Source organism: Puma concolor, unplaced genomic scaffold, assembly GCF_028749965.1.
Source record: "Puma concolor isolate L17-30 unplaced genomic scaffold, mPumCon1.1.hap2 unalloc_scaffold_57, whole genome shotgun sequence".
In the NCBI taxonomy this organism is placed as follows: Eukaryota; Metazoa; Chordata; class Mammalia; order Carnivora; family Felidae; genus Puma; species Puma concolor.
Window position 1 is genome coordinate 37,175 of NW_028240266.1, and position 24,106 is coordinate 61,280.

The 24,106-nt window shown below is 38.0% G+C and overlaps 1 protein-coding gene across 1 annotated transcript in view; it reads left to right on the forward strand.

Annotated features, from left to right (window-relative positions):
• The window catches only part of LOC147571122 (uncharacterized), a 28,442-nt gene continuing 4,336 nt past the window's right edge, over window positions 1-24,106 (forward strand). The window contains exons 1-7 of the mRNA XM_086696612.1: window positions 1-19; window positions 3,864-4,007; window positions 4,910-4,981; window positions 7,590-7,733; window positions 10,460-10,522; window positions 12,593-12,646; window positions 16,429-16,533. Coding sequence (XP_086552738.1) covers window positions 1-19; window positions 3,864-4,007; window positions 4,910-4,981; window positions 7,590-7,733; window positions 10,460-10,522; window positions 12,593-12,646; window positions 16,429-16,533 — 601 coding nt within the window. The remainder of the gene's footprint in view (window positions 20-3,863; window positions 4,008-4,909; window positions 4,982-7,589; window positions 7,734-10,459; window positions 10,523-12,592; window positions 12,647-16,428; window positions 16,534-24,106) is intronic.

Sequence of the window (24,106 nt, forward strand, 5' to 3'; positions counted from 1 at the left end):
ATGCTGGTAACCAAGACAGGTAAATACTGGTCTCTGACCCCAGAGAATTCACTGAAGAAAGACAGCTGAGCAAATAAATAACTACAAATTGTGCTAAATGTTAAGGAGGAAATGTACAAGGAGGCGGTAGAGCGTTAAGGTGCAGTGACTTAATTTAAATAGGATGGCCAGGGAAGCGTGTGTTCTGACATGTGACATTTAGGCTGAAACCTACAGGATTAGAAGGAATCAGCTGCTGGAAGAGTTGGCAGAAGCGTCTTTCAGACAAGAGGAAGAAGCTGTGAATGGTTCTAGGGTAGGAAATAACACATATGTTTAAGAAACTGAAAGGCCTTTCTGGCTGAAGTCTAGTGAAAAAAGGAGAGACTGGCAAAAGATGATGTTCGAGTGATGGTCATGGACCAGATCATTCAGATTCTTTAATGAAAATAAAGGTAAGGAATTTGAATCGAGTTCAAAATATAATGGAAACCAATGAAGTGTTTTTATTTATTTATTTATTTTTTTAATGTTTATTTTTGAGAGAGAGAGAGAGTGAGCAGGGGAGGGGCAGAGAGAGAGGAAGGCACAATCTGAACAGGCTCCAGGCTCTGAGCTGTCAGTACAGAGACCAATGTGGGGCTCGAACTTGCGGACTACGAGATTATAACCTGAACCGAAGTCAGAGGCTTAACTGACTGAGCCACCCAGATGCCCCCAATGAAATGATTTTAAACAACAGAGTGATATGATCAATCTAGTCACTCCCGTTGCAGTGTGGAGATTGGATTGAGAGAGGGAAAGAGTGGTATTTAATAGTATTTAGAAACATTTGGAAATAATACAGGCCTGGGGAGGTGAGGACCTGAAAAGGGTCCTCAGTATGGACTAGTAGGGAAAAATGAATGAAAGAGATATGCTAAAAGGGGAAAAAACTGTGGTGTCTGGGTTTAGAGAGAAACAAATGAAAACAGAACCATGGGTTCCAACTTAGGTTAATGAAGGAATGAATCTAGTTGAAAGTATATTTATTTCAAGTTAGTAGCAATGATGGTACCTCAGAGACTATCCAGAGAAATAGGCACATGAGAAAAGCTGGAGCTGTAATTTGGCCATGTAATTGCCTCATGGAGGTAACAGCTGGATAACAATCAGGAGAAATAAATCTCAGAGATAATATAGAGAAGAAAAAGCAATGACCAAGACCTTCTAGGCTAGATTCTTAATCTGTTTAGTCAATTTCTTTACTTTGATTGTTTTATCAATCTTTGAGTTAATGCTAATCCCCTTAAGGTAAAATGAGAAAGATTTTACCATCTTATGGATAGATGTCGCATATCATGCATAAGTCACTTCTCTTTAATTGATAAATGTAATATAATTCCTGAAGAGATGTTTTTGTGGGAAGGTGTTGGAGGAAATGATTGACAGCATGATCTTACAGTTCTTCCAGAAGAATAAGAAGAGAATAAGGAGAAAATAGGAGTTGGAAAGGATGTGGTGAAATGAATGGCTTTTTTTTTTTTTTTTTCACTTCCTACGTATTCGTGTAAATTGGGCCAATTCTTCTGAAAGAAAATTCTAAGAGGGTTCATTATTAGGATTCCACTGAATTTTGGTTTAGAAAGATAGGATGCAGTGGAATACTATGTGGTCATTTAAAAATAATACTCCTAGAATAATATGCTGACAAGGGAAAATGTTGAAAATACATTGCTAAATGAAATGAAACTTGATATTAAAGAGTATTAAGACCAAACACCGTTAAAATGTAAATCATTAAGCACGTGGCATGGCGTGTACTCATTCTGTAATTGGAAGGAAGGAGGCTAATTAAGACGTGAGGGCAGGTAGTCAGCTACCCAAATTGTACAGAGGACGGTGAAGGCTAAGATTATTAGATCTGACAAAGAAGGGGGTTGAGAGGTTATTTGCTGTTCTTTGTAATAGCAGAAGCATTGTGCTCTGCATCAGAATGTTTGACCTGTAGTCTCATGTTTTCTTCCTCATGATCTTGGACAAATCACTTCATCTAAATATAAAATACAGGTATATGTGCTGAACTATAGATAATAGTACATGTCCTATATATTTCGTAAGATTTTTTTGTGGCTGTCAAAAGAAGTAATATAGAAGTACCCCATAAGTTATAAAAAGTGGTCAAATGTAAAGTAGTATCATTCCAAGAGGGCTATGGGGGCTTAAAATAGAGATTGGGTGATGAAATAGGGGCAAGAAATACTAAATTACTCATTTGAGAAGCTCAGTAATACAGAATGGAGGGAAGTAGAATAGTAGGTAGGCATGACAATAGGCTAGAGGAATGGAAACATTAAGGGAGCAGAGGAGAAAATACATTAGTCAATAATCAAGTAACAATTAGTGAGTCTATTTGGTATGCATGGTAGAGATCGTAGAAGTATTATAGCACACGGGTCTTGTGCTCATAAGGGAGGTTATGGTGAGATGAAAGAAAAAAGACATTTAGAAGATTGTATACTAGATCATGTGGCACCAGCCACAAGAGCTACAAGAATTTAAGTATAATGAGAAGAATACATCTTATATATACTGATATTATGCCATTATTATATATCATGGTATATCAGAATGAACTATGATAATCTGGGGAAGCCTAAAGGAGCAGATGGACCTTGAACCGGTTGCTGGACTGGGGAGAGAATTTAGATGTATATTCTAGATGAGGAGACTAGCCTGCCCAAAGAAAACATGTGAGAATGACTTAGATGTCTGTGAGGAATAAAGTAGAAAGATGTGGGATAGATTTGGGAATGCACAAAATCTGAATGATAAAATACCTACTTTATAACAGTGCAAATTATAATATGGCTGAGTTTGTCTTTCCCCAAATACATAATGGAATTACTAACTACCTTATAGCTATCATATTTTTAGGTGTCTATTTCTAGGCAGAAAAGTTTTACCTGAATACAAAGGCAGTGTCAGCACATTTTGTACCTAGGAAGTACAGTCATCACAGTCAGAAGTTATAAATCCATATTCCAAAGTGCTAAATTCAGATTGATTATATACTATTAGAGAATAAATACGGGTTTTTCCTAGACAGAATACGTAAGTACTTAAAGTGCTAGGAAGGATAGTTAACCTCTAAAAAAAAAGCTCTCTAGGATCTTTCACAGCATCAGAAATTACGATCATTAAGACATTCTTTTGTATTACCTATCTTAGGCCACTATTAAAGTATTGTTATTAAATAAGAAGGAAACTGACACGGAGGGGGAAGCAAAGCTCTCTCTTCTGTTAACATTGGTTTCCAATTATTAAAAAAATAACAATTCTAGGTTGATGGGGGGTGGGAGGGAGGGGAGGGGAGGGTGGGTGATGGGTATTGAAGAGATGGCATCTTTTGGGATGAGCACTGGGTGTTGTATGGAAACCAATTTGACAATAAATTTCATATATTAAAAACAATAACAATTCTATCAGCAGATTAATTAGCGGTTACTTGTGTATACCAAGGTTCTCAGCTCTAAGTACAAGAGAATCAGTATAAGACAAATTAAGTTTAATAAAGGGACGGGAAAGAGGCAGATTTGAGGTGGCAGTGACTAGGGGCAGCAGAGAGATCCCTGGACACATACTGAAAGGATGTAAGAAACTTGAGAGGCAAAGATAGATGGACAGAAGGAGACAGATATCAAGGCTTAATTTCTACTATGAGTTTGCCCTATAAGTGATCTATTTTGTAGGTATACAATGAGAGTTAGATGTGTATGTACCTCAAGAGAGTGTTTAAGGTGAATGCTTAAAAAATGCTAGGTATCTATATTAGTTTTTTGAATCATAGTTTAAGCTAATTGTTTAGAATTTGCATCTAAACTGAAAGTATTTTCTCCGGATAGAAGTTAATGAACTTGCAAAGGCGTTAAACAAAGTCACCAATGAAAAAGTTGTTGTTGATGATATAAAACCTATACTGAAAGGCTTGGGGATTTATTTGCCAGAGGAAGAATTGCAGGAGATGCTTACATCCATTTCTCTGGATAGTAAGTATTTCTTTTCTGAGTCATTTATTCCATATCACACTCGTGTTTACTTTCACTCATAAACCCACAGAGCTGATTGATTAGGAATCAGATGCAGTGAGTTCAACAACATTAGATTTTCCCTATTAGGCTTGGCTGAGAATTTGCTTTGGATTAGTCTCATATTGAATTATCCTAGGGATGTATAATCTTCCTGTCTTCATCCCATCGCTTTGCCTCCTGAGGTTTGAATCATACGTTTTTATTGGACAGGAGCTGTGCAGCTCTCTCAAGCCCCTGAAATGCAGGGCCAAGCCTTAGTGTGGTGACACACACTTACCAGTTTGGTTTCCCCACGGTCCTCAGAGGGCTACAGTGGTGTTTTTGGAATCCTGCCAGTGGGAGGTTTAACTTACATGCAGAGCAAAGGGGTACTTTTCTTCTTCTTCAGTTCCAAATACATGGCTAATAAAAAACAAAAGATGCACACTTCCTTTACTAATATATCTTTGCTTATAAGTATATATATAGTCTCCATTAGGTATTTCGGTTGGGGTTTGGTTTATGGTACTTGTAGGGAATATCTTCTTCCCTCGTAACATAGATAGTGGTAGTAGGACTTGTAATGCTGAAAAATTCAGAGAATGTCATACCAGAGAGGAAACTTACCAAAAAACAATGGTCCCAAGTGGTTAAAATGTGTGTAAAATTCATGAAACACTCATTGGCTCTACAAGAAAAAAGACTGCAAGAGTTATCATAATCATGTTCCTTTTTATAGTCTGAGGTGTGTTTAGCAGAATCAGAGTTAGAAAACAGGACTAACTTGGTTCTGAAGATTTGGTAAGCATGCATATCTTTTGACCTCATCCCTTTGTATCTTTGGGTGAAAGACCATTCATTTCTTGATGTTTCATTTTCAGACGAGGGGAAAGTGAACTTAAAAGATTTCCTGACTCAGTTAATGAAAATGCCATATCTTACAAAAGTTCAAAGTAAGTGAGAATTTTTTAACAATAAAAATTTTGAGTGGAATCCTTTAGCTTTGATTATATGCATTTGTGCAGTTTTCTAATGCTGAAGCACATCATGTATGTAACAAATGTACTTTGGATGATGAATCAGGAAGGGATCCTAGTCCTGACCTTTTCTTGACTTAAATTTTATGAACTTATAGTATTTTTCCATCACTCAAAAGGGATTAACTAAGTGTTAATAGCTGAATGAATAAGGAAACCATAAAAAGGATGAGATCATGCCATTGCAGACAACATAGATGGACCTAGAGGGTATTACGCTAAGTGGAATAAATCAGACAGAGAAAGATGAATGCCATATGATTCAAATTATAAGTGGAATCTAAAAAAAGCCAAACAGGGTCACCTAGCTGGCTTAGTTGGTAGAGCATGTGACTCTTGATCTCAAGCTTTTAAGTTCAAGACTGAAATTGGGGGGGGGGCGCCTGGGTGGCTCAGTGGGTTAAGCGTCCGACTTCGGCTCAGGTCACGATCTCACAGTCCGTGGGTTCGAGCCCCGCGTTGGGCTCTGTGCTGACCGCTCAGAGCCTGGAGCCTGTTTCAGATTCTGTGTCTCCCTCTTTCTCTGACCCTCCCCTGTTCATGCTCTCTCTCTGTCTCAAAAATAAATAAATGTTAAAAAAAAAAAAAAAAAAAGACCCAAATTGGGTGTAGAGTTCACTTAAAAATACAAAGAAGAATTATAAATAAATAAATAAATAAATAAAGCCAAACAAAACAACAAATAAATAAATAAGCAAATAGCAGAATCAGACCTATAAATACAGAGAACAACTTCATGGTTGCCAGAAGGGAGGGTCTTGAGGGTTGGACAAAAAGGGTGAAGGTGAGAGGGAGATACAGGCCTCCAGTTATGAAATGAATAAGTCACAGGAATAAAAGGCACAGCATAAAGAATACAGTCAGTGATATTGTAATAGTGATGTAATGGGACAGATGGTTCACACTTGTGGTGAACAGAGCATAACGTATAAACTTGTCAAATTACTAAGTTGTATACCTGGAACTAATGTAACATTGTGTGTCAGCTATACTAAAAAAAAAAAAAAAAAATCAATGTTACCTTTTCTTTTTTTATCCTATTATATGTTCATAAAAATGGGATTTTATCATGAGAAGATTAACTATTGAAACATGTAGGAATATGTTGAAACATACAAGCTTCCTCCATATTTTGTAAGAGGTATTCATCTCATTATTCCACTGCCTTAGCCATGAGGCATTGAATGTAATCTGGTTTTAATGTGTTCATTTAATTGACATCTCCAACTGTGAGATATCTGTGATATCTGTGGAACTTCTGGGTCTCCTTGGAGCCTTTGTTCTTGAGATTAATTGAAATGGCTTAATTTCCTCTAAATTTTAATTCCCAAGATTGAAACTGAACAAAATTCAGAAGGCCTAATTTAGGTAGCTACAAAAATGAAATTATTCCCTAGAGTGTAGGTGTTTAGGATGTGACCCAAATGGTATGTTTTTTCAACTGACAAAATATTTTGTCCTTAATCTCTGGTTTTCTGAATGGGATCTATAAAACTCTCCTAGGTATGTGGTTTATAAGCAAATCTCTTACAGGATTAATGTTTATGATGTGATAGTGTTTATCATAATACGTTTAAAATGTGTTTTCTTACTTGAACAATTGAACCATGATACTTTCAGAAATGAATGTTACCTTTTTTTGGTATTGATAGCAGTGCTAACTAATCCTTCCATTATTTGGGGGACTTTTTGTATGTATGTGTTGGATATATCCAAGTATCCACTGAATGAAAAAAATTAAGAATAGTCACATCAAACTATGGCTGGTTATCTAATTTTTGGCAAGAGAATTGCTAGAATTACTTTTATGCTTAGTTATCCTAGCTTTAATGGAATTCCCAGCCTCTGATATGCCAGAGATGAGTATAAGCGGATGTCCTGAGATTCCTTTATATGTAATCATTCCTCAATCTCAAATTAAATATTTACAATGCCCTGTTTAGCCTAGCGCCTAAACATTCTATGAAATCAGATAGCCTGCACTTCACACTTGGCTTTACATTTAATAACTGTGTATGCTTAGACAGACTAGCCTCTCTAAGGCTAGGTTTCCTTATCTGTTAAATAAGGGAAATATTGGTAACAACCTCACAGAATCTTTGTATTAAAATGGGATGGTGGAGGGGTGCCTGGGTGGCTCAGTCAGTTAAGCATCCGACTTCAGCTCAGGTCATGATCTCGCGGTCTGTGGGTTCAAGCCCCGCCTAGGGCTCTGTGCTGACAGCTCAGGGCCTGGAGCCTGCTTTAGATTCTGCGTCTCCTTCTCTCTCAGCCCCTCCCCCACTCCCACCCTGTCTCTGTCTCTCTCAAAAGTAAATAAACATTCTAAAAATTTTTTTAAACGATAAAATGGGATGGTGTGTATAAAGCACTCAGCATAGTGCTTAGCAAGCACTAAGCTGAATACTTAATAAGTGGTAGAAGTAGCAGTAGTAGTACTACTAGTAGTAATTATTGTCACTCAGGACCCACTGAATATTGCATATTTTTTAACTTCATGTATTGCATATTTTTTTGAATATAGAAAAAGAAGGCCCCTTGAAAACTTTGGCCGCCATTAGGAAAAATGAGGTCACTCCTGATGATCTAGACTCCATGATGAAAAATATAGGAGTTCCATTACCCCAAGATGCGATTCAAAGATCCCGGAAGAATGTGGCTATCACGGGTGAGTATTTAACATTTCTAGGTATCCTTTATCTTAGCTGACATGCATGTGTTTGAACTTTTCAAGAATCCTTAAAGCGTTTATCCACTTCATGGATTATCCGAGCTCTTTTCTACCAACTACCCACTTGGGTTCTACTTATTTTAAGTAGCATCATACAGAGGAGGATCTATACGGTAGGAGGGTATGTGTCTGAATGATACGCATGAGTCTGTCTTTTTGATGGAATCTACAAAATATCAAACGTTTTTCAGTATAGCAATTACAGTTGCCAATCTCTGTTCATATTCCTTGTTCTCTGACATGCATGTTTTCTTTCAGAAGATGGGAAAGTGAATTTAGAAGGGTTCATTGGCAATTTAGTCAGTTCAGGATTTTCATTTCTACCTGAAAGTAAGAATTTTCAGTTGAATGGAGATAGCTAATGATATGTAGGTTATAGATCTCTTGGGAAAACCCTAGCTAGATTTTGAGATGGTCTTAAACTGATTTACCACTGGCATAATTTTCTAGTATCTTTACTCCACACATGTCAAATGTGTATGTAGCACATGAGAACATGCCCTTTAGAGAGTTCTAGTTACCTCTTCTGCCTAGTCTGAGACCAGAGTCTTGACTGCAGTTATCTTTCCACTAAGGACCTTGTGAAGAAAAAAAATCACATTAATTAAAATGACTAAACCAGCACTTAGAATTACACTGTTTGCAAGTTACTCTACTTTAACTCAAGTGTAATTGTGTGAGACATATGAGTATGATAAATAGTGGGTTCCTGATATTGATTTACAATAATTCTTCTTTAAGAAATGAGTGAAAATCTTTGTTACTGTTAGGAGAATTTTTCTTCAGGTTTGTTTTTTTTCTTTTGTTATTTCAACGTTGTTTTCTTCGGTTATTTCTTTGTATGAGCTCCATGTTTTTGCCCCTAGTTTCTCTTTATACACTAATTCAAAGTTTAATTTTAGCACAATGTTTGTCAATTACAATGTTAAGGACCCTTTTCTTCTTTTGGTTTGCATAGTATTTCTGTAACCTTAAGCCTCTGAATTCTCTGATAAGCTGCCCTTTCTTGCCAGATGGTGCTGAAAAGGAAGGAATGATTTACATTTTGCACATTTAAGTGAGAAGAATATCTCTGACACCAAGCCAAAATTATACACACATTCAAACCACTTCATATTGTCCATTTTTAAGTGCCCTCTATGGTTGCAGAAATTCAAGGTTTACTTCTTTGACCATTTCCACCTACTTTTGGATAAGCACATATATGTAGCTTTGATAAGCAAAAAAATATTTATGGAGAGATGTTTTGTAGAAATGCCTGGGATCCATACCTGAGCTGAGATCAAGAGTCGGATGCTTAATTGATTGAGCCACCCAGGCGTCCCTAGAAATGCCTTTTTTGAGACAACTTCCTGATAGTATATATCAACTGCTTTTGGGAACTGGTGTTAAAAATAGCCATATCAAGAGTGTCACTATATCTTCAGAAGATGTTGCCCATTAGATTATTTAGTGATGAAAAGTGTCTTGAACTTTAGATGATTGATTGATTGATTGATTGATTGATTTTTTAGAGAGAGACAGGGCACGTGTGCTCACCAGCAGGGGAGGGGCTGAGGGAGAGGGAGAAAGAATCTTAAGTAGGCTCCATCGTGAAGCCTGATGTGGCTCTCCATCCCACAATTGACCATGAGATCCTGATCTGAGCTGAAATCAAGAGCTGGATGCTTAACTGACTGAGACACCCAGGCACTCCTTGAAATTTAATATCAGAAAAAAAAATTCTCTCTTCCAAAGACCAGTGTGCTTCTTTGTGTAGGTAATAACCTGAGTTCCCTTTTATGCCTTAGCTTCCAAAAAGTTTCAGATCTAAACTTAATATTTAAGCACTATTAACCATGTTGGCCTTGTTTGTTATTTACTACCTTTTTCTCATGTGTTTTTGATGCTCACATTTCTCATTATGATTGTTGTATTTTCTATTTCTCCATGAAATTTTGTCAGTTCTGTTATATACTTTCTAGACTCTCTAATTTGGCTCATCTGCATTTATGATTGTTATATCTTCCTGATGAATTGGCTGGCAGAGAATACCGAATGTATCATATTGGAAGAGAAATCACTTTTTCCTCTGAGTACAAGCTGAAAATTGATTCCTCATTCTATGGCTACATGACTCTTTATTTACCACATTTTTTTAATGTTTATTTATTTTTTTGAGACAGAGAGAGACAGAGCATGAACGGGGGAGGGTCAGAGAGACAGGGAGACACAGAATCCGAAGCGGGCTCCAGGCTCTGAGCTGTGAGCACAGAGCCCGACACAGGGCTCGAACTAACAGACCGTGAGATCATGGCCTGAGCCGAAGTCGGACGCTCAGCCGACTGAGCCACCCAGGTGCCCCTACCACATTTTACATACTGGCTCCTAACTGTTCCCTCAACATCAGCCAGTAACACTTCTTGTCTAATATCATATGGGCTGTACTGGGTTAAATGTTCCTGTGCTTATAGCCATATTCTCTTTAAAATGATCAAAAGAACATGTTTCTATTTCTGATAGAATAACTGAAAGTGTGCATCTGAATACATGTCAAAAGACTCTTCTTTTCACACTGAAATGGAATATAGCGATGTGAAGATAATAGGAAGTATTTTTCTGAAATTGAAAATTATTAGCATTTCCCATTCTCATAGCTTTTACCGCTTCTATTTTTCTCCTAGGAAGTAAGGTTGATGACAGCAACTTAGACACTTTTCTAGGAAACATGAAGATGGAGATGTCAGGTAAAGAGTTTTGTAAGATTCTGAAGCACCTGTCAGTGGAAGGGGACATAGACATAGACATGGTTCACATGGTTCTATGTTGTGAGAAGTCTTTTTATTAATGTAAACTTCTTAGATATAAAATTCTTATAGAAAGAACCATAGAAAATGATAAAAATAAAAAAAAAGTTACCTTAAGTGTTATGCTTTAGGCTCTCCTCCTTGAGAATAAATGTTACGGTTTCCAAAAGTTCCATTTGGGAGGTGTGGAAGAAAGATGGAAATGTATTTGCTATGTTATGTTAGTACTTTAGATCCAAACTTACGTTTCTAGGAATACTTTGGCAACCTTTCCTCTGTATCACTGATTCAAAAAGCATCATTAAGATCCCACAATATTCTTTTTATTATTTAAAAAAAATTTTTTAATGTTTTCTATTTTTGAGAGAGAGAGAGAGAGAGAGACAGAGCATGAGCGGGGAAGGAACAGAAAGAGAGGGAGACACAGAATCCAAAGCAGGCTCCAGGCTCTGAGCCATCAGCACCGAGCCCGACGAAGGGCTCGGACTTTAGGAGCGGGGTAGCATCCTAAACTGCCACCGTTACCATGTATACCCAGTCCAATCCACCACGAAAGGCCTGGCACACAACATTCTGCTCTTTAAACTTTTTTTTTTCAATTTTTCCTCCTTTCTCCTTTTAAAATGCTATTCTGCACTTTGAAAACAGAATCAAGACATGATAAAGAATCAGCTTCCGAAGAAAAGGATTTCTATAGAATAAATACAGCTGTATTACACTGCTATTAAATAGCTCAATGCAGGAAAAAATTTACAAGATACAAGTTTGTTTGTTTTTTACAATATTAAAAGGCAGGAGTTTCAACTTTATAAATCTAAGAACATTTTATGCATAGGGTAACGTGCATTACTGTCATTTAAAGAAACACTGACAAATCCTTTAACTTGCAAATCTGATGAAAAAATATCAAAATGTTGAAAGTTGTGGAACAACCTAACCATTAAGCAATTTATCTACTATTTTTATATGATTACAAAATGTGAGGAGCACCTGCGTGGCTCAGCCGGTTTAGTGTCCGACTTCAGCTCAGTTCCTGACCTGGCGGTCGGTGAGTTTGATCCCCGCTTCGGGCTCTGTGCTGACAGCTCAGAGCCTGGAGCCTACTTTGGATTCTGTGTCTCCCTCTCTCTCTGCCCCTCCCCCTCTCACGCGCTGTCTCTCTGTCTCTCAAAAATGAATAAATGTTAAAAAAAATCAAAATGTGATAAAAAGCCCTTATCTTGCCTCCCCCCTTTTGGTGATATGATCATACCTGAGACGGTCACAAGGTTGACCAAGGAGGGCGATGAGCGAGCAATGGGAACCACAGCTAGGACCAGACAGGGTTCCACAGGCAAGGGGAGCATGAAAGTGGAAGGGCCTAACTGACATCGACAGGGAACTGGATGTGAAGGAAACAGGACTAAATGAATCAGTCTGTAAAAATGGAATTATTTTTACATGAGATGACTGCTCATGTCCCAGACCCCCTAGTTTGCAGAGAAGTGGGAATAGAGGTGAGGTAGTCCTAACGTGGACTTTATAGACCAGGGCAGGTAATAAAAGCATTTTGAATGGCAATACTGGTGTGTAGGGTTATGTACCTGGTGGGGTGGAGCACAGAAAAGAATATGAAGGCACGGGCGGAGCGGGGGGAGAGAAGTACAGTTGTAGTAAAAATCATGGGAAATTGTTGATTTCTTATGCTCTGTTTCACAGTTAAGAATTTCATGTGTTTGAGGGGCGCCTGGGTGGCGCAGTCGGTTAAGCGTCCGACTTCAGCCAGGTCACGATCTCGCGGTCCGGGAGTTCGAGCCCCGCGTCGGGCTCTGGGCTGATGGCTCAGAGCCTGGAGCCTGTTTCCGATTCTGTGTCTCCCTCTCTCTCTGCCCCTCCCCCGTTCATGCTCTGTCTCTCTCTGTCCCAAAAATAAATAAACGTTGGAAAAAAAAAAAAATTTAAAAAAAAAAAAAAGAATTTCATGTGTTTGAATCTCATTATGATCTCTGTAATTTGTACCTCATTTTACAGCTGATGGAACAGTTGAACCTAATAAACTAATGAATAAAGCTGAAACCGTTACAGGTAAGAAGTTGATATAAAACTGAGAGAGCAATGCTTTAAACTTCTTTAAATGTTTTATTGATTTGCGAGGGGGGGAGGGGCAGAGAGATGGGGAGACACAGAATCAGAAGCAGGCTCCAAGCTCTGAGCTGTTAGCACAGAGCCCGATGCAGGGCTTGAACCCATGAACCATGAGATCATGACCTTAGCTGAAGTCAGACACTTAACCAACTGAGCCACCCAGGCGCACCTGAGATAGTAATGCTTTTAAAACATATTTTTGCAACAGTATTCTTAGCAATATTTTTTAAATTATTGAAGTGTAGTTGACATACAACGTTATACTAGTTTCAGGTGTGCAATGTAGCGGTTCAATAATTATCTATTTAACTGCTCACCATGGTAAATGTCGTTACCATCTGTCATCATACAACGTTATTATATTACTGACTATATTCCCTATGCTGTACTTTTCATCTTTGTGACTCTGTTTACCTATTTCATGCATCCCCCCCCCCAACTCCCCTTTCCTCTGGCAACCAACAGTTTGTTCTCTGTATTTATGAATCTATGGTTTAAGAAAGTGCAACTGGGGGGAGAAATAGAGATAAAGATCTCTCTCTCTCTCTCTCTCTCAAAAAAAGGTTTAAGTGTTCTTGCTGCCTGCTGCACATCCCCGTCATCTCTACCCTCAACCCCTCTTTCTAATCAAACCTTGATAGGAGGTAAGATAGAAGAAAAACTCTAGATGTGTTGATGGGATGGGAGTGAGGGTATAGAAAAAACCAAGGAGACCTTTTGTCGTGCTTCCTATTTGGAACTCTGGGATGTCACCACCTCATTGGGTGTCCAGACAAGATGCCATTTTCACCAGAATAGATATTGTGGTATGGTGTTCTTAGGCAGAGGGAGGGCTGGAAACAGGCCGCCGCTTTGCCCCCTTTGGCTTTGTGTGGTATGAAGGATATCCAGTTTTCCCACGTACTCCCAGTAAGCAATGTAGAAGGTTTCTCAGAGATGGAGGTCAGTGGGTCTGCCATGGGACACCAAGTCAAAGGGAGAGGTGATCCCTCCAGAGGCTATGGAGTAGGCAGTATGGTCTCGGGACTAATAGAATACTTGACTGAGACACAGAGGACCTCATCACCAGTGAATGCTAGGGCTTAGCCAACCAAGTTAGTGAAGGAAGGACCAAAGAACCTTGACTTTGCTAAAAAACAAAACAACAACGACACAGACCACAACGACACAGACCACAAGTTTCTCAGGCCATCAACTTCAGCAGGAGATGTCAGGACTCATGAAATGGGCTGTCAGGGCTCATGAAATGTGGATTTTGTTGAAGAAGCTATCGAGAATCCAGAGGGCAACCCAAGGTCTGGCCGCCCTCCTTTACGGGCAGCAGGACCCCCAAGCTTTCCCTGATACTACGAGGAGGCCTCTCAGAGCGGACGTGCGGAAAGATTTGAAAAACTGAGAATTTCCCAAAATAAACTAGGTCAACCAAAAAGGAACTTTTTTTTTTTTTTTAATTTTTTTTTTTTTTTTCAACGTTTTTTATTTATTTTTGGGACAGAGAGAGACAGAGCATGAACGGGGGAGGGGCAGAGAGAGAGGGAGACACAGAATCGGAAACAGGCTCCAGGCTCCGAGCCACCAGCCCAGAGCCCGACGCGGGGCTCGAACTCACGGACCGCGAGATCGTGACCTGGCTGAAGTCGGACGCTTAACCGACTGCGCCACCCAGGCGCCCCCAAAAAGGAACTTTTTATATTAAACCGGAAGAAGCTAGGTTAACTCTATTTTTTAAGTTTTTGTTTAAATTCCAGTTAGTTAACATACAGTGTGATACCACTTTCAGATGTGAAACTGTTTCTCCGCCATCACCTGTTTCTCCTCCCCTCACCCACTCCCTTCAGGTAGTTAACAGACTTTTCCCCTCCTCTTCTTACCAAATAGGATATGGGAAGAAGGGGGAAAGGGAGCTTCCTTGTGTCATTTTTTTTTTTCCCTTTCAACCCTCTGGTTCACAGTAAAACGAAATGTTAGATTTTCAGGTTTGCTTTATAAAAAGTAGCTTTTGAAAATTAAAAAAAAACCCTCTTTCCTCTGAGTTATATAAATTCTATGGCTGAATAGGAAAAATTTTATGGAAGAAAAGGAATATGAAGAAGAAAAATACATGAGTACAATTTACAATGTCATACCTGTTCCACATGTTTCAACATGGCAGGATGTCACTCACAGCTGCTTCAAGGGGAAAAGATTTTGACCTAACTTTTATATTATTATGGAGATAGGTATTCCAGATGTATAAGCCAAATGAGAAAAGTGCTTCTTTATGAAACTTAAGCAGTTTTATGAATTCTACTTCTCTTTCTCTGTGATTTGAATTTTGCCTTGTCTTTAGCTAACAGGAAGCTGTATCATTGTGAAATCTTACCTTTCCAAGGTGAGATTGATGATGAATCAACAAACCACTCGCAATGGATCACTTATTGTCTTACTTCCTAATCGTGTGATAAAGAATCCTGATACTCTCCAACATATGGATTCAATATAATTGAAATTATTTTATCTTGGCAGGTTGTTTTCTTTGGGGCTTTTATATTGATCTTATTGATATGAATTTTAACAAATTTTCCAAGACAAGAGACAGAATTTATTACTGCAGGTTAATTGTGAAATGCAGAATAAGAATGTAATTATTCTGTGATTTTGGTTAGCACAGGCAATGAATCTAGTTAGAGCTAAAAAAAAAAAAAAAAAAAAAAGGAAGCCAATGCTACTTTGGCTTAGATGTAGTTATTAAAATGTATCACGCGGGGCGCCTGGGTGGCTCAGTTGGTTAGGTGACCGACTTCAGCTCAGGTCATGATCTCCCTGTTCGTGGGTTCGAGCCCCACGTTGGGCTCTGTGCTGAATGCTTGCCTGCTTCAGATTCTGTGTCTCCTTCGCTCTCTGCCCCTCCCCCGCTTTGCTCTGTCTCGCTCTGTCTCGCTCTGTCTCTAAAAAATAAATAAATGTAAAAAAAAATTTAAAACAAAACGTATCAAACGTCTGCTACATACCTGACAGAATTCTAGATCTTTTCATAAGTGTTATTTTATCTTCACAGAAGCTCTGCAAGATAGTCTCATCTTTGTTTCATACAACAGAAAACTAGGACTCAAAGTTAGGTTATTTACCTAAGTTCCAGTAGATAATAAATAGTAGAGAACAATATTCAACCCTTGTGTTCTTACTCCAACCATGGTGATGTTCTCGTTTCACTGGAACTGCCCATTTATTTTTCTTAAAAATGTTTAACATTTATTTTCTTTTGAGAGACAGAGACAGAGCATGAGTGGGGGAGAGGCAGAGAGAGAGAGAGAGAGAGAGAGAGAGAGAGAGAGAGAGACATACAGACAGACAGACAGAATCTGAAGCAGGCTCCAGGCTCTGAGCCGTCAGCACAGAACTAGATGTGGGTCTTGAACCCAGGAACTGTGAGATCATGACCTGAGCTGAAGTCGGACACTTAACTGACGGAGCCACCCAGGCGCCCCCTGCCTGTTTCTATCATAAAAATTATACACTGGAAACTAATTCTGTTCCTTTAGAAGTTTATGGTGTATATGGTTATTTTTCCAAAAAGGTTTAAGAGAAGTGAGCTTAATTCTAACCGTATTGAAGCCCTGCCGTAAACTGAAACATGTTCCATGGATCTTGCATATTTCTGCCAAGTCTATAATGAATGGGTAAAATATATGGAACATTTCAGCATTAGTAGGAATTTTCATATTTTTTTCTCTTTCCCTGAGGAGAGACAGTAGCTGTCAGAGACCTGGACGAGATACTAGGGAACATGGGCTTTGAACTCGCCAAAGAAGATTCTGGAGAGATGAAAAGAAAACTTCCACTTTATGGTGACTCATTTTAGATATAAAAAGTCTTTCAGGAAAATTTGGTCTCGAGGGTCTATGTAAGCGTTATTCTGAAACCAGATTAATTTTGTGATGTAAAATGTAGGGAAAAATGTAGTTCTAGAACAAGAACTAATCCTGTCTTCCATTTTCTGAATGTATATAGAACACAAAGCACTTGACTAGACTGATTCCAAGACCATCTTTCACATCTGGGAATGTTGAGGAAGCACAGTTAAACGATGGGAAAGGAAATAAATGCAAGCCCACTGTGTACCCTTCCCACATTCCCCATCATTCCTCTCTTCGGACACAGCCCCATAATACCACTGAAAGTTCTCTCCGGGCACCAGTAACCTGCCATTTGCTAGTTGCATTAGACATTATTCACTTTTCATTGGAGCTTTCTACGGTCTTTTGTATTGGTGATAATCCTCACCTTCTTGAAATTATTCTCCTTTGGCTTCTGTGTTTTTTTCCTCCTAACCTGGATCTTCTCATTTTTTGATTTTCATTTTGCATACTCTACCTGGGTAATCTCATCACTGTCTTTTGTTCAACCTATCATCTACATGCTTATGACTGTAAATCTGTGTTTCTATACAGCTTCAGACTGGTGTATCCAAATGCCTGCTAGACATTTCTACTTGGATATTCCATGGGATGCTTCTTTTTCCCAACTGAACTGAATTTAGAATTTAGAACTGAATTCAGTATTTTCCTGTCCAGTCTCCTAGTCCTGTATTCTCAATCTCATTTGTGCTCTCCCTATCCATCTATTCACCTAAGCTAGATATATGGAATTCATTTTTGATTCCCCCAATTCCTGTCAACCACTATCTGGATTATCTGTCACCTAATTTTGTAAGTTTTACCTTTATATAAACCTAAATTTAAAAATTACTGCACTCAGATGGGTAGATGGATGGATATGTGACAAGCCAAGTATAGTAAAATGTTAAATAGTAGAATCAGATGGTGGGCATATGGGTGTTTATTGCACAGTTCCTTCAACTTTGCTATATGTTTACAAATTTTCATAATAAACCATTGGAAAAAATCCCATAGGTAAATGCATCAGCTTCTCTCACTCCCTGCTACCACTGCCCTATTTTAGGTCCTTTCATTCCTGACTTCAGCTACTACAACGGCTTCCACAAAATATTAGATGTTAGAGTGATCCATATAAGATGCAAATCTGATGACATTCTGCACCAATTTAAAATCCTTTAATGGCTTTCAGTTAGGTACTTGGGATTGTCTCAAGTCCTTTTTATGGCAAACAAGCTCTTTCATTATCTGGGTTGGCCTTATCTGTTCAATCTAGTATTTTACCCTCACTAACATTGAACTTTTATTCCAAGCATACATATATCATGCTTTTTGTCGCATCTTTGTTTTGTTTATACTTTCCCCGCTATTCAGAGGGTTTCCCCTTCCCCTTTGTTTGACCTACTCCTCACCATTGCTTATTAGAGTTGAGGGCACTTTTTCTAGTAAGTTCTTTAAATACCCAGGCTCCATTAGATGTCTCTTCTCTGTGTTTCCACAATAACTGCATACATTTTTCATTATAATTGCCACATTGTGTAAATGTATGTTTATTTGCCTGTCTTGTCACTTTAATGTGACCTTAGAATAGAAAAGGTTATTCTGTATCTAGTACGTAGCAGAGTGTCTGGCCTATAAGTAAGCACCCTATAAATGTTGAGTGAGAGATGATAGAGTAAATGAGCGAAAAAGTGAATGATTCCTAAGGAAAACAAAAACTGCCTTTGGTCAGGCCACTAATACTTACTTCTAGTACATTGTAATCATTTGCAGCAATTCTGAGCAACAGGGAGAATCAGAGTATATTAGCAATGAACCAGAGATGAAAATAGACTTTTCTTCACTAGAGACTCATACTTAAGAGTCATAGCATTACCAGAATTGAGGGCCTTTAGAGAATTAACTTGCATGGATGGTATTTTCTATCCTGTTTATAAGGACTAAAAGAGCTGAGTAAAAGCATATTTTTCCATGGGCCAGACTTTATGGTTCAAGGGTCAAAGGCCAGCTTACTAAAATAGAATCAATGTCTTGGGGCACCTGGGTGGCTCAGTCGGTTAAGCGTCCGACTTCAGCTCAGGTCGTGATCTCACAGTCTGTGAGTTCGAGCCCTGCGTCAGGCTCTGTGCTGACAGCTCAGAACCTGGAGCCTGCTTTGGATTCTGTGTCTCCCTCTCTCTTTGCCCCTCCCCTGCTCCTACTCTGTCTCTCTCTGTCTCAAAGAAAAATAAATTAAAACATTAAAAAAATTTAAAAAAGTAAAATAGAATCAATGTCATAAAACTAAGAATTAAGCAATTCAAGTGAGCCCAAATGGTGATGTGGAATAATGAAATGTAGCTTATTTCTGGTTTCTTATTTTATAATTTTTTAAAGAACCTGCTTTGTATCTCCATTATGTCTTATTTTTTAGCTAAAGGGAAGACTGATCTAAAAACATTGATAGATTCAGTACAAGTTATTACAGGTCAGTGAGAAATTACTATAAATATGAGATCCCAAGTCTACACTAAATTATATTTTTTCCTGTGATAGAGATTTTACTGAAGTATGAAACACGTAATTACTACATTGTGTAATGTGTCCAGCTTAAGAATTATTACCAAGTGAACATACGTATTTATCTATCACCTGGATGAAGGAATACATTATCAATAATACAGAAGAGCCACTCTACCACTTCACAGTCATGTCCTCTGGACTCTCTGGAGGTAACTGCAGCCTGTATTCTAGGACCACAGATTAGTTTCACCCGCTTTTGAAATTTGTATAAATGCAGTCATCTGATCTGTGTTCCATGATGTCTGACTTCTTTCATGTAACATTGTATTACATCTTATTCTCTGAGATTTGTCCACATTGTTGCATGTAGCGGCAGTTTGTTAGTTTTCATTGCTGCATATTGTACAGTCAAATTATAGTCAAGGAGATCTTTAGAGAATGTGCGGTAGTAGGTAAAATGATTTCTGACTAGCTCGTTGTACCTGAATTGCCGTGCGATATTCCACTGGGTCAGTATACCACAAGATATGTATCCAGTCTACCATCACAGGACATTTCTAGTGTGGAGCAGTTATGAAGAACATATTGCTATGAATATTCTTGTATATGCCTTTTGGTGAACATATGTGCACAATTCTAGGCCATCCACCTAGAAATGAAATTTCTTTGTTGTAAGATGGGATTGTGTGTACTTGAGTAGATATTGTCAATCCATTTTCTAAAGCAGTTGTACCATTTGACACATCAACAATTGCTTTACATCCTTGCTAATACTTGGTATTATCTCTCTTCTCCATTGTAGCCATTCTGGTGAGCATGCTGTGGTATCCCACTGTTATTTTTGGATTTCCCTAATGATTAATGATGTTGAGCATTCATGTTTACTGGTTATTTGGATACCTCTGCTATAAAGCTCCTTTCTTTTTTTTTTTTTTTTTTTTTAATATTTTTTTCGACGTTTATTTATTCTGGGGACAGAGAGAGACAGAGCATGAACGGGGGAGGGGCAGAGAGAGAGGGAGACACAGAATTGGAAACAGGCTCCAGGCTCTGAGCCATCAGCCCAGAGCCCGACGCGGGGCTCAAACTCACGGAGCGCGAGATCGTGACCTGGCTGAAGTCGGACGCTTAACCGACTGCGCCACCCAGGCGCCCCTATAAAGCTCCTTTCATGTCTGTTGCCTATTTGCTTGGATGTCTGTGTTCTACATACTGAATTTTTAAAAAAATTTTTGTTTTTTAAATTCAAGTATATGTATCATAAGGTGTTATATTAGTTTCAGGTATACATTCTAGTGACAGCTATACATTATTCAACAGCTCTATACATTACTCAGTGCTCATCAGCTAAGTGTACTCTTCAGTCCCCATTACCTACTTCACTCATCCCCCAACCCACCCACCCATCTGCCTCCTGGTAACCATCGGTGTGTTCTCTGTACTTCAGAGTCTGTTCCTTAGTTTCTCTCACTCTTTTTTTTTCTCTTTGTTTGTTTATTTCTTAAATTCCACATATGAGTGAAATCCTTTGATATTTGTCTTTCTCTGATTGACTTATTTCACTTAGCATTATAGTCTCTAGCTCCATCCATGTTGTTGCAAATGGCAAGATTTCATTCTTTTTATGGCCGAATAATATTCCATTACATATATATTCCATTATATATATATTCCATTATATATATAATTTCCATTATATATATATTCCATTATATATATAATTTCCATTATATATATATTCCATTATATATATATTCCATTATATATATATATATTCCATTATATATATGTATGTGTATGTGTGTGTGTGTGTGTGTGTGTGTATATATATATATATATGTGCGTGTATATATATACACACACACACACACACACACACACACACTACATCTTCTTTATCCATTCATCAGCTGATGGACACTTGGGCTGCTTCTATAGTATGGTTATTGTAAATAATGCTGCAATAAACATAGAGGTGCACATATCCTTCTGAATTAGTGTTTTTGTATTCTTTGGATAAATACCCAGTAATGTGATTACTGGATCATAGGGTAGTCTATTTTTAATTTTTTTGAGGACTCTCCATAATGTCTTCCACAGTGGCTGCACCAGTTTGCATTCCCACCAACAGTGCACGAGAGTTCCTTTTTTTCCACATCCTCACCAACCCTTGTTGTTTCTTGTGTTTTTGATTTTAGCTATCCTGACCGGTGTGAGGTGATATCTCATTGTAGTTTTGATTTGTGTATCCCTGATGATAGGTGATATTGAGCTTGTTTTCACATGTCTGTTGGTCATCTGTATGTCTTCTTTGGAGAAATGTCTGCTTGTGTCTTCTGCCCATTTTTTAATTGGTTTATTTGGGGCTTTTTGATGTTGACTTGGTGTAAGTTCTTTATACATTTTGATACTAACTCTTTATCAGATACATCATTTGCAAATATCTTCTCCCATCCAATAGGTTGTCTTTTAATTTTGTTGATTATTTCCTTTGCTATGCAGAAGTTTTTATTTTGATGGCATCCCAATAGTTTATTTTTGCTTTTATTCCCCTTGCCTCAGGAGACATATCTAGAAAAAAATGTTGCTACGGCCAATGTCAGAGAAATTACTGCCTGTGCTCTTTTCTAGATTTTTATAGCAGTAAGTCTCCTATTTAGGTCTTTAATCCATTTTAGTATCCCTTGGTGTGGGGTGTAAAGTGGTCCAGTTTCATTCTGTTATATGTAGCTGTCCAGTTTTCCCAGCACCATTTGTTGAAGAGATTGTCTTTTTTCCCATTGTATAATCTTTTGTCAAAGATTAATTGACCATATAATTGTGGATTATATGCCTAAATATGCTTTATATGCTTTCTACCCTTTTCTATTGGTCTATATGTCTCTTTTTATACCAGTACTATATTGTTTCGATTGCTACCGCTTTGTAGTATGACTTGAAATCTGGAATTGTGATACCACCCGCTTTGTTCTTCTTTGTCAAGATTGTTTTGGCTGTTCGGGGTTTCTGAGGTTCCGTATAAATTTTAGGACTATTTGTTATATTTGTTACTGGTATTTTGATAGAGAATTCATTAAATCTGTAGATTGCTTTGCATACTATGGACATTTTAACAGTATTTGTTCTTCTACTTCATGAGCATGGAATATCTTTCCATTTGTTTATGTCATCTTCCAATGTTTTCATCAATATTTTATAGTTTTCAATGTATGGGTCTTTCACCTCTGTGGCTGAATTTACTCCTAAATATTTTATTATTTTTGGTGCAATTGAAAATGGGATTGTTTTCTTAATTTCTCTTTCTCTACTTCATTATTAATGTGTAGAAATGCAACAGATTTCTGTATATTGATTTTGTACCCTGTAACTTGGCTGATTTCATTTATCGGTTCTAGTAGCTTTTGGTGGCTTTTGTAGTTCTTCTTTGTTCCTTTCTTCTCTTGCTTTCTTCCGTTGTGGTTTGATGGCCTTTAGTGATATGCGTCAATATCTTTTTCTTTTGTTTTTTGCATATCTATTACACGTTTTTTTATTTGTGGTTGCCATCAGGTTTATATATAATATCCTATGCATATAAGCAGCCTATATTAGGTGCTGGTTGCTTAAGTTTGAACCCATTCTAAAAGCACTAAATTTCTCCCCTCCCCCCCCACACACACACATTTTATATGTATGATTTCATATTTTACTTCCTTTTATTTTGTGAATTCCTTGACTGATTTCTATAGCTATAATTGATTTTACTGCTTTTGTGCTTTAACTTCCATACTGGTTTTATAAGTGATTGATCTACCACTTTGGTTATGTTTGTATGCCCCTGTGAATTTTTTTCCTTTCCTAATTTGCTTGCTCCTGATTATGGCCTTTCCTTTCCAAAGAATTCCTCTTAACATTTCTTGTAAGACCGGTTTAATGGTGAGGAATGCCTTTTACTTTTGTTTGTCTGGGAAACTCTGTCTCTCCTTCTATTCTGAATGATAGCCTTGCTGGATAGAGTATTCTTGGTTGCAGGTTGTTTTCTTTCAGCACTTTGAATATATCATACCACTCCCTTCTGGACTGCAAAGTTTCTTCTGAAAAATCAGCGGATAGACTTAAGGAGTTTCCCTTGCATATAACTTTTTTCTCTTGCTGCTTTTAAAGTTCTCTCTTTACCACTATTTTTTGCCATTTTAATTATTATGTGTCTTGGTGTAGACTTCCTTGGGTTTATTTTGTTGGGGACTCAGAGTCTTCTGAATCTTGATTTGTCTCCTTCTCCACATTAGGGAATTTTTCAGCTATTATTTCTTCTAACAAACTTTTCTGGCCGCTTTTCTCTCTCTTCTCCTTCTGGGATCCCTATAATGCTAATGTTATTACATGTGATGGTGTCACTGAGTTCTCTATTCTCATTTTATATTGTTCTTTTACTCTTTCCTTTTCAGCTTAGTTGCTTTCCATTACTGTTCTTTCAGTAATGATCTGTTCTTTTGCTTCCTCTAGTCTACTATTTATTCACTCTAGTGTGTTTTTAATTTTAGTTAATGAGTTCTTCATCTCTGGTTCTTTTTTTGTATTTTCTCATATCTTTGTTGAATTTCTCACTATGATCCTCTACTCTTTCCTCACATCCAGTAAGTACCTTCATGACCATTACTTTAAATTCTCTATCGGGTATATTGCTTATCTCTGTTTCATTTAGCTCTTTTGCTGTGATTTTGACCTGTTCTTTCATTTGGGACATAGGCCGCAGCTTCATTTTGTCTAACTCCCTGTGTCTGTTTCTATGTATTGGGAAAGTCAGCTATGTCCCTGATCTTGAAAAAAGCGGTCTTATGAAGAAGAGGCCCTGTAGTGTCCTGTTGTGTAATGTCCCCTGTTCACCAAAAACTAGCATTTCAGCTGTCTTCTCTGGGTGTTGCATGCCCTAGGGCTGTGATTGTTGAGTCATGTTTGCCATCAGTTGTCATCTGCAATGGCCTTCTTTGCCTGTTGTGGACAAGGTTTGGTCCCTGTGATGCTAAAGGGCCAGTCTGGGGCC